This window comes from Phalacrocorax aristotelis, chromosome 3 (assembly GCF_949628215.1).
Source record: "Phalacrocorax aristotelis chromosome 3, bGulAri2.1, whole genome shotgun sequence".
In the NCBI taxonomy this organism is placed as follows: Eukaryota; Metazoa; Chordata; class Aves; order Suliformes; family Phalacrocoracidae; genus Phalacrocorax; species Phalacrocorax aristotelis.
In genome coordinates, this window is record NC_134278.1 from 84,814,094 (window position 1) to 84,825,756 (window position 11,663).

The 11,663-nt window shown below is 45.8% G+C and overlaps 1 protein-coding gene across 1 annotated transcript in view; it reads right to left on the minus strand.

Moving 5' to 3' along the window:
• Nucleotides 1-11,034, minus strand: part of LOC142054980 (ADP-ribose glycohydrolase MACROD2-like) — a 31,213-nt gene extending 20,179 nt beyond the window's left edge. The window contains exons 1-2 of the mRNA XM_075088257.1: nt 10,753-11,034; nt 6,220-6,318 (exon numbers count right to left, since the gene is read on the minus strand). Coding sequence (XP_074944358.1) covers nt 6,220-6,318; nt 10,753-10,816 — 163 coding nt within the window. The 5' untranslated portion in view covers nt 10,817-11,034. The remainder of the gene's footprint in view (nt 1-6,219; nt 6,319-10,752) is intronic.
• Nucleotides 11,035-11,663: the final 629 nt, after the last annotated feature.

Sequence of the window (11,663 nt, forward strand, 5' to 3'; positions counted from 1 at the left end):
CCCTGCGATAAAATGTTTAGCATGAGTAACAGAGCAGCATGCCAACAGATGAAAACCAAGGACAAAACTAATTACAGTACTGAGTTTAAGCAAAGCTGGAACTCGCATTCAAGGCCACAGCTAGTAGCAGGAGATCCTGAGCTGTGGCATGCAAGTTATTGCCGTTTTCTATGTGAATTCATGCTGAAAAACTGCTGTACTGTGAGCTTAACCAGAGAGTTTCAGTAGCAAAAGCACCATTTTCATTGACTGACAGCAAGCATCACACTGAGCTAAGGTGCCTTGATTCACTTTCACCCTTGTCACTCAGCTAGAAATCTCTTCTAGAGACAGTTGTTGAAGTCACCGTAAGAAAAAAAAAGCTGACGGACTTGTTTTTTTGGTGGGGGCATGGTCTTGAAGCACACTGGTTCCACATAGCTATTACAGACAGAACTTACTGATTGTCAGGCAACTTCTGACAATCTTGATGTTCTAGTAGAACATAATTTCTTCTTCTATATAACTCAACGGAAAATAATGAGTGTTTTAGAAATACGCTATTTCCCCCTTGTAGCTGTCTGGCTGAATTTCACTGCAGCTTAGTAGTGGGATTACTTTCCAAAGGCTGTTTGATGATCACCACCTTGATTCCTGGTTCCCACAGGACAGATACACCACACAGGGCCACATGGAGATGATCTGAAGAACCCAGTATTACCTGTGATTAGTTAGCCATCCCAAGAAATGCTGGTCAACAGAGCTCAGCATTACCCCACATTTTCTTTTCAGCGTGAAGCATTTTGAGTGGCTCATCTAGATGCTTTGGCTCTGTAATCTTGTGTCAACTCACTGTTTAGATCTAGAAAGCTACAGATTTGTAGTACAAAGGCGCTTCTATTAAAGCCAAATCTTTACTATTATACAAAAATACAATTATACAGTGTTAAAGTAGATTAATTTGAATAGTTTGAACCATGTAATTTTCTAAAAACATAGCAGCTTAAGAAAATCCAGAGGCTGCCAAAACATCTAAACATACTTCAAGACTTGCTTAAAAAAAAAAAAAAAAAAGATTGCAGACCTTTCAGATCATTTAATCTTAAACAAAAATAAAAAACTCAGCGGTTACCGTGTCCTTCCATTTCAACTTCATCTAAAAGTGGTTCTTACCATTAACAAAGGTCTTTAAACCATCACCTGAATTTGCTCTTTCCTTGGCACCACTGCTATGCCAACGAATCCCAGAGGCTGTAAGAGTCAGCAGGACTGTCAGCTGCCTCGAGTTGACCTGCAGAACTTATTCCATTTTCTGGATTACCCCATTAATGCAACAAAACATTCCTCTACCAGTGACACAAAAAACTCAGTGACAACAAAATTCCCAAGACGCTGATTTTCTGAAAAAGCTTACAAGAAAAAGTTTTCTGAAGTAATTTCTCACATTCCCCACTAAAGAGTGAAGAAATCTTCGTGAATAACTGTGTACCCACGAAAAAGCTAATATGCATATTTAACTTCAAAAAAACACTCTAATTATTCATGTACATGGTGGCATATTATTCACCAAGCACCACAAAACATAAGTTACCATTGCTGTACAGGACGAGTGCCTAGCATAAAGTGGTATGAAGTAAAGGCATACAAATTCCAGAGCTTTGGAAAACGAGTCCATTATGCGCACGTTGTCAGGAAGGACACTATTTCAAAGTATGTAACAGAACAGATGAGATATGTCTTCCTTCAGTATATTTGAAGGATAAGAAGTGGCAAAGACGATGTATTACAGTATATATGTACTATCCAGCCCTGTATGGCAGGATTATTCTTCATTTCCAAAGTAGACAGGTCCTCATTTCCTTAATAAAGGCAGTTAAAACAAAGAAAGCTTTTACATCTACATAACTACTTTGAAAACAAGAGGTTTTTTTCCCTTCCTACCATCCCCTCCAACATTAAAGAGGGCCACTTGTCAATAACAGCAGTGGAAGTAAAATGAGCAGTGTTATGATACTTGATCTCTGAGGTCCACTTGTGCAGCCTGGCAAGTTATATGCCAAAACCCAGAGGTGTTGACAACATAGTCCTTCTGGAACTGCACCTGCCCAAGACAGCTTGCTTGCCACAGTTCAGAGCAGCAGGCACCAGGCTTAGTCCCTGCATTCCACATTGCTGTGCTCTCAAAAAATCCAAAAAGTATCAGAAATATCGACCAAATTCCATGCCAAAACACATGCCAACTTCTTTTCTCATGGCTAGTCATGTCCATATAAGGAGACCTGCACAAATCATAGTTTTTTGTTTTCGTCAACAAAGAGCAAGATAAAGACAAAAACTATACACAGCTGCTTTCAACTTCCAATTGTTTTACACACCTTTGCTGCTTTAAAAAAAAAAAAAAAAGAGAGACAAAGCCCTTGTCAGCTGCCATTCAGAATTCCCCAACTTCACTCTTCAGAAGCCTTTACATTGTTACACATCCCCTCTGCTCTTAAGACTTCCAGCCTTCCCAAAATTTACCTTAACATCAATTTATTCCAAGTCTTACTGGGCTTCTTCAGCAAATTGGGTGGGAGTTTCAATCTGCCTGAGGGTAGGAAGGCTCTGCAGAGGGACCTGGACCAGCTGGATCAATGGACCAAGGCCAATTCTCTGAGGTTCAACAAGGCCAAGGGCTGGGTCCTGCACCTGGGTCACAACAACCCTATGCAGCCCTACAGGCTTGGGGAAGAGTGGCTAGAAAGCTGCACGGTTAAAGAGGACCTGGGGGTGCTGGTTGACAGCTGCTTGAACATGAGCTAGCAGCATGCCCAGGTGGCCAAGAAGACCAGCAGCATCCTGGCTTGTATCAGGAATAGTGTGGCCAGCAGGACTAGGGAGGTGATTGTGCCCCTATACTCAGCACTGGTGAGGCCACACCTCAAACACTGTGAGCAGTTTTGGGCCCCTCACTACAAGAAGGGCATTGAGGTGCTGGAGCATGTTGGAGAGAAGGGCAAAGCTGGTGAATGGTCTGGAGAGCAGGTCTTATGGGGAGTCGCTGAGGGAACTGGGATTGTTTAGCCTGGAGAAGAGGAGGCTGAGGGAAGACCTCATCGTTCTCTACAACTACCTGAAAGGAGGTTGTAGCGAGGTGGGTGTCGGTCTCTTCTCCCAAGTTATTAGCAATAGAACGAGAGGAAATGGCTTCAAGCTGCATCAGGGGAGGTTTAGGTTGTATATTAGGAAAAATTCATTTACTGAGAGAGTGGTCAGGCATTGGAACAGGCTGCCCAGAGGTGGTGGAGTCACAATCCCTGGGGGTGTTCAAAGAACACCTAGGCGTGGCACTTCAGGCCATGGTTTAGGAGGCACGGTGGTGCTGGGTTGATGATCCTAGAGGTCTTTTCCACCCTTAATAGTTCTATGATACCAAAGGGTAGAGGAAGAAGAGCGGGGAAGAAACACTTTCCTCCACAAACTAAGGTATGCCCTCCAAACCTGTCAATAAAGAGCACACAGAGCATGGCAGTCAGGTTGGTTCCTTCCCAACATGAACCTTTTGTGCCATTTCCGTTTCAGCAGTTCCACACAGAGACTTTTCAATAATCTTCTGTTAAGCTTCCCTATAACAAAAGAGTGACTAACTGCTATCTCCTAACACCCTCCAGCTAGTCATTTGCATTTAAAAATAGGTACCATAAAGCTTTTGTATTGTTCAAACAATTTTTCCTAAGAGTCAGTACAAAAATCTATGCAGCACTGAACACCCTTAATTTCCAGCTGAGTGTCTACAGGGACTATTGCCAGCCCAGACGCTCCCCCCTTTTCCTACAGCTTCTTACTGCAGCAGCTGATTGATTGCACCTGCTTCGCTTTATTTGTTCTTGGTTCCTTTCTTGATTTCTCCTCATCACTCTTTCTGAACAGCCACTCCACACTTCACTAATCAATCTGTCATTTTTTTCACTGTATACAGTGTTGGAAGTAAATGGTAAAGAACTTTTTCCACATTCCCCATCAGTTGCTGTTTTGGCTTGTCAAGCACACAGTTGGTTATTCCCTGCTCCTCCCTCACCCCACCCCACGCCACAACCCTTCAGACTTCTTCAGCTTATCACTGCAAGAAGTAGCCTTTCACTTGAAAAAAGTATCAGAACTTGGGCATGGCATTGTCAAGTCATCACCAGTTTCATCATACCTGGAGCTTCACTTGCTCTCTCCACAGTTTCATTTAGATTGTACCAGTTGCTCTCCATATGTCCCAGTATACAGAGCCAAAGTTCTCATCAGCAAGATTACTTAAATTCTAGTTTTTCAGTATTTCAGCTCAGAAAGACCGTTCTTGCACACTCTTGATACCTTCAGAGTGGGGTCAACATTTAAGGGAAATAAAGTTTGAAACAGATACAGCAGCAATCACATTAATATACATCTCTCTCTTAATTGCACTGGTCCATTGAAATGTGGAAGCATTTCAGCTGTCTAACCTCCTAGAAGTTCACTATTCCACATGGCTTATTTACAATAAATGCATCAAAGAAAACAAGTGACCATGGATATCTTCTCTTGAATGTACAGTATAACAAAAGCTTCAAGAAGCAAAGAAGTGTTTCAGCACAACTTTTGCCTTCCAGCGTTTTTTGCAGTGCACTGGGTACTAACAGGAAGAAAGCAAGAGCAGCTACAAGAAAATAAATTCACCACTGCCATGATTCAATACCCACATGTTAGACACTGACATTTTGTTTATGTGAAGTGTAACAGCAATCACAATGTAAATCCACACCTTGTCACCTTCAGCAGCCCAAGTAATACAAGATCTGTGAAATTTTTGCGTGTTACTATCTGAGTTGTTAGAATAAAAACATAGTTCAAGCTAGAACAGATGAAGAGTCTCTCAGCTAAACCACATGATACACTGCATATCCCCACGTACAGCAGGCCTCCAAAACGAACTTTGGAAAAGTGAGGTAATCTTTTTTATTTTTATGCAGCCTTTGCTTTCGTTTCCTAGATGGACAGGCTTCTTGATGTTGTAGGGTGTAACAGACCTACTCTAATGGGAGAAGGAGGTCTGTGGGTACTGTTGTAATGCAACTACTCAGTGTTGAAGAGCTCAGCAGCCGCTGACATATTTTCACTGCAAAAGTCATTAAAGATGCTTTTAGGAGTAGATAATAGCATTAGCTGTTTATGACCATGGCATCTGTGAATCTGTCAGCTCCTCCAGATTGTACTAAAAAAGTGTTACAGCTTTCCCATTTCCTTAAAAAAAGGCTGATGAGTTCCAGGCCTCATCTCACCTGGAGTATTATCATAAAGACCCATGTTCACCTGCAGCCACAAGGTTATTCTACACACCTGTTCACACAGGCCAGCATTTTCCCTTAACAATAACGAAAGTGTAGGAAAACTAGTCCTATATCTGCAGAAACAGGAAACACTGGAGCTAGATCCCCCTCCAAAAAACATAAGCTTCAGCCACGTAATATAAGACATAGAAAGAAAAAAGGAGAAGGAAACAAGCTCAGGAAAAGTCCCCCTTCTTCCCCACACTGTGTGGACGAAAGAAAACTAGACGAAGAACGAGGCACTGCTACAGAATTACATACAGAATTCTTTGTCAGTGAATCAGATTCTCACTTTTCGTCAGCCTTCACTGCAAGAACTTCGACAACTCTACCAGTGACTACTGCACACACTACGAGAGGGGAGTTAATCCAGGCCAGGCTGTTGTTCCTTATCCCAAGAAAGCAGGCAGGACCATGAGTAAGAAATGCTGTTTTCAGGAGAGGCTTTGAATTCAATCTTCTCCCATTTCTGGACTTTCAGAAAACAACTTGTGCAATTCCCCTCTGGCTTTTCAGCCACCTACAAGAACAACACTATTGTGCCCAGATTCCCCATACCATTATGAACTTTTCAGAGATGAAGTTCATTAGGCACGCCTCGCTGCTGTAGTATCTGGAAAGCAAGACTCATGCAGAGTAACTGTTTTACACACTTAAGGGTTTTGGTGTTACTATGACTGCCTGACATACTTGCAGAATCAGTGGACGCCGGTGAGACTTCATGAAATTTTGTCTGGGTTTCACCCCACAACACCAAAGTGCCCTCATCCTCATGTCAGGTTGACACTGTTAGGAACAACATGGGTTCTAAGTCTTGGCCCTCCTAAAACTAACTTCAGGCTCAGAAAACAGAATAGTCTGTATTTTAAGAGACTCCCGTTTTACTTCCCATCACTTTCGCTCTTACTTTTTAAGTCTTCCATCCACGTTGGAATAGTTTTCAATGCAACATAATCCCTTAAGTATTCTTTGCGTCTTTCTTCCAAGGTCATCTTCAGCAGACGCTCTGTTTAGGGGAAAGAGAAATAAAAAGAGTTTTGCAAGCTTGCATATATTCTTACACATTGACCGAGTAGTGACCAATTCAGTGTTCTTGATGCAATTAAATCCCATTTGAGAGAGCTAAGCACGAGTGACAAGTAACAGGAGCTCAACACGGTGCATCTAAATGACTGCATGTGCCTATTTCTGGATATCCCAGCTCAGCAGAAAGAAACGCCTCTTAGCTGTCCAGACTTCCCACATCACTACTGCGCCTCTTCTTCTCGCCACTTTAACTCAAAGATCAGAAAACTAACAGCAAGTTTATTTAGTAGAGAATCATTATTTATGGAAAGTTTTCTGGTATTCAAGTTTGCTCTTTAGGTTCTGCATTTGTAAACAAGAACTTTAAAAAAAGGCATTAGGAAGATCAAAATTGAAACATTTTTACTGAAACAAGCTTACCAATGCCAGCAAGTAAAGACAGGAGCATGGCACAAAACTAACAGAAGGCTACCACATTACATAAGAAATCAGAGCTAAAGCAAACGTTATGTCACCTTCTAGATGTCTGGGGCCATAGAACCACATTTTTGTTTGGTTGGGGTCTTTTGTTCTGCAAACAATGTAACTTTCAATACCAGAAAACTGCTATCATTTGCTTTAGACTCACCCACTGGCATTTAACCCCATTTTGGGCCCAAAATCAGTAGCTGTAGAAAACACTAGAGTATCTGTTAGCTACCCAAGAGTAAGTGATACAAGTATGTAAGTTTGACAAGCTTTGGCTGACTATACTCCAAAGTGCTAGGAAAGCCCACTGCCATCCACCGACTCAACACGTTTCTAAAAAGCAGACCAGGTTCAGCACGAACTGCATCTGCAGGATTTGAAGTGCTGCAGAACAGAACCTGGGTTTAAAGTGAGTGGCACGGGTTAAGCCTTAGATAACACTTGGTTACCACACTAAAATGCACATGGATGGTTGTTTTCTCCTGAGAAAGTCACCATGTCTTTTTTCAGACATTTAGTGAAAAGTAACGTCTCAAAGATTGTACAATTGTGACGGCTACTGCCAACTTAACTCTTCTTCAGACCTTGCTATAAATGGATTAAGTACTAAGATAAGAAAAAAACATCCCAATGACCCAAGACCACAAACAAACCCAGCACCTCAGCAAGACCCCATACATGACACTTGCAGCCACGTCCTCTTCTCCCCACCTCATCAGTGCTTAGTATCCGTTCAGCACAAGATGCAGAGCTTTTCCCCTTCTAAAAACATGGGGGTGGGGGTAGAACTGTAGAGCATATCAGGACGCCCACACGCTAATCAAGTTTCTGCGTCTGTTTTGACCAGTGGCATTGTACCACTATTACCGCACTCATAGTTTTCTCTTGACACATTGATCAGTAACAAATGCTCTCTGATGATTCAAGCATTTTTAGGGGCGTAGGGGAGGGCTAGACCCATATTATTTGCCTTTGGCATAGAGGACTAGATGGACATGAAAATAGTATTTTCATCTTAAGTTGAAAGAGCAGTGAGCAAGTTGAACATGGAAACTGCTTCTCAGATCAAACCTTAAAAAAAAATAATCACTTCTGCTGGGTTTTGGGTTTTTTTTGCAAAATAAAGTTTACTAATTATGCAGGTTGCAATCAGCACAGTCCAATAACCAAAAGCAGGTTTTGAGCACAGACTCCCTTATAAAAATAAACATATTTTGATATTTTTGACAGTATTACCTATTGCTTCAGCTGATGAAAACATTTATCTCCCATTATTCAGGCTTGGTATCTTATCTGAATATTTCCAAATGCAAAAGCAAAGCTCACGTGATTAGGATCGCCATCATGCACAACAGATATGCACTTAACTCCACCACTTGATCTTCAAGCATACAAAACACCAAGTATTTAATGTGCACATTAGAAGTACCTCAGAAAGGCAAACATGAGAGTGCACGTTTCTGTGTGGGTCAGGTTTGAGGGACTGACAAGCAGAGGAACTTCGACTGCCTTTTGCTGAAGAGGTTGCAGAGCCAGTTCTGTGCCTTCAAAACACAAACTCCTCTCTATAGGAAGGTTTTAGAAAACTTTGCTCTTGCGAGTCAGTAGTGAGAATTTAAACCAAGTCTTAGTTATACACAAACCTCCTGGAAGATGGTTCCAACAGCCTTAGCTGCAAGCACAGTTTTCTGCATGTAGCCTTACGAATTGCCTTTGAAAGTTTGCAGGTAGACCAGTCCTGTGTGCAAGACACTGAAATCAGCTCCAGTCCCACTCCTACTCTGTTTCAGCTGTCCTGAAGCAAGATCCACCCTGGGAGAATGTGGACCAACCCTTAATTACCAAGAAAGTAATTAAGAAAAGCAAGGGCATTGTCAGTGGGTTTGAACTCAGTAGTTAGCAATGACTGCTTTTTCTTTTTAAAGTTCTTCAGAGTATAAAAGGCTGAGAACGACTGCACTCAGAGCTTCAGAAGCCGGAGCACAGCCAGCTTCAGAGGGGGGCGGGAGCACCTGGGAAAGGCAAATGCAGACCTAACAAAAGATTTGGTTTCAAAAGCACCATCTGGGTAGGAAGGAAAGAAGCTGGGCTTCCATAGTTTTTCCTTCTATTAAAGAGGGTCCTTGGCAAGAACAGCCACACAGGGCTACAAGCTGAAGAGCAATGCCTCCTCACTCAAAACACCGGGGCCAACATGGTGCTGGAAAGCAGTTAGTGGAGCAGAAGACTGGCAAATGCTGTTCGTTCTCACTAGGCAAACAGATGCCAGCTATCATTCACAAACATGCCGCCCTGGACAGAAAAATCTCACCAGCAGCTGTAACTCCTGGTTTGCGTTCAGTAACAACACCGTACTGATGGAGACCGCTATCCTCACAGCTAAGGCAACAGAAGCGTGCCTGCATCTCAGGTTTACAGCTTACCCTCCAAGCCCCTCGACTCGACCCTCCTTACCAAGGTTTTGAGTCCACACAGCAGGCTATGAATTCGCACAGACAGCAGCAGAGCTGGAAGAGACAAGTGGGAGTAACGGGAACACTCACCAGAGCCTACAAGAAACACTTCCCCATCTGCCCCCAGCACAAAACCAGCATTTTTTGAAGGTAACAACATACAGCATTAAGGACTTGCACAGGGAAAGTCAGTTATAGTTGACCACACATAAGCAATGCCTGAGAAGATTTAACTGTATCTTCTCTGTTGAAAACAGAAGCTTAGATGTCTGGTAGAAATTTGTTGCCTCACCTTAACTACAGAAACATCCTTTGGAAAGAAAAAACATGCAACAAAACTCACTTCCTTGGAGAAGAGTTTAAGAGGAGCAGCTAATCTAGATCAATTTATTTGTGTTTTAACAATTTCTCCTTAGAAATATGCACTTGATTTTTGCCACCTATGAAAAGGATGAAACCTACCCTTCAAACTAGGCTTCTGCCTTTTTAGCTTGAAACACACACGCAGTCATGGGCGGGTGTGTGGTGTGTGTGTGAAAGACAAGAAAGAAAACTTAAAATAAAACACACCAGGGGGTCATTCATTTTCTTCCTCTCCTCCCTGTATATTTCTAGAATATTTGTAAACACACCAGGCAAGAAGCCTTTCCTCCTAGCCGATGTAAATACTACCACTGCGTGTATTTCTCTTAATTTTTACATTGCTCTCCACATGATGAATATGAAGCATCAAAATGGCAAGATCTGCATAAAATGATTGTCCCGTGGTTTTCACGCTCTAGAGTTTGACACCGGGGTGTTACAAATCTAGACTACACAGGGTGCAGAAAACTTTAAAAAAAAAAAAAAAGACGAAAAATTGGAGGGGGGAAAACTCTGAGAGCCCCCATACCCCCAAAACATTTCACCCCGGCTGATCAACCCTAGAAACTAAACTCGGTGCATCACACCACCGATACCAATAAACCGTCATTTTCGTGGGAAACACACGCATTAAAATAAGCACAGGCACGTTTCGACGGCATGTGCTTAACTTTTCGGCCTTAAACACTTCCACAGGGTGACTTGGGGGCGGGAAGCCCTCGGGAGAGGGGCTGTTCCCTCACCCTCCCCTCAGCCCCAGGGCCCCTCTCCTCACAGGGAAAGCTAGTCAGCGGTAACTGAGACGGGGAGGGAACACACGAAAACTGCGCACACCCGGTGTGCCGCCCGCCCGCCCGCCCCCCCGCTTTCGGCAGCCCTCAGGGCAGCCCTCAGGGCTGAGAAAGACTGGGTGGGGGGAATCCCGGGTGTACGAGATTTGGGGGTGTTTCAGGTGGGAGACCCAGGCGGCAACGGCAGAGAGCGCGGAGCACCCCCTTCCCCCACCCCGTCACCTCAGCCCCTGGGGCCGGGAAGCGGCGGCGGCTCTGAGGGGACGGAACCACCCTCCGCGCCCTCCCTCACGGAAGACCCTGAGGTACATGCGGGAGAAGCGGGCCCAGGCCCGGTACCGGGAAGAGCGATAATTCCTTTCTCCTCCCGCCAGAGCTTTTTCCGCTTGTTGCCGGGGTTCATGGCGGTGTGGCTGGTGGCGGCTTTGAGCTGCAGGTTCCCCAGGCTCACGAGGGCGTGGGCGAGACGCCGCGCCAGAGCCGACCGCGAACCGACGCCGTGCGCCGCCGTCTGCTGCCACCGTTGCCCTCCGGCTCCGCGCCTGCCGCCCGGCTCCGCACAGCGCTCGTCAGCTGGGTCACGCCTCGTTCGAACCCGACACCCCCGCAGGGCCCGCCCCCCTCCCCGCCGTCCGTTGGCTCCGGCAGACGCCACTCAGCAGCCCCCTCCTCCGCCCGCCGCCGGCGGACCGGGCCAGGCGGACGCACGGCCCGGGAGGAGACTGAGCGCGGCGGCGCGGCGGACAGGGGTGTGGGAATTGAGGGGACAAGGGGGGCCGCCGGGGCGGACAGGTGTGCCGGGTGCTTGGGTAACACAGTGCCCGCCCTGCGCGGTGGCGGCGCTTCGCCAGGTGTCCCCGCGGGGGGGGGAACTGGCGCCCCGTCCCGTCCCGTCCCGACCCGACCCGACCCGCCGCCGTCCGCCCCGCCTCCTCGGCGGGGGCGGGTGCATGAGCACCCTCTGCTTCCGGATTGCCGGTCGGTACCGAGGGCGCCGCCGATTGGCCGGGAGGGCGGGAGCCTGTTGCTAAGCGACGGCGGCGGGGCCGCGGCCTGCAGGACGGACGCAAAGAACCCGCCCCGATCCTCTCCCGGGTTTCTCCTGTCGCCGCGGCGGAACGGGCAACGCAACCGTGGACGGCGGGGAAACGGCTGCCGCGGTCGGTTCGCAAATAGGCGCGGTGTCGGTATCTGCCGGGCTGGCGCTGCGGGGAGCCGGGGTCTCTGCCCCTGCCTGATCAGTTGTTAGC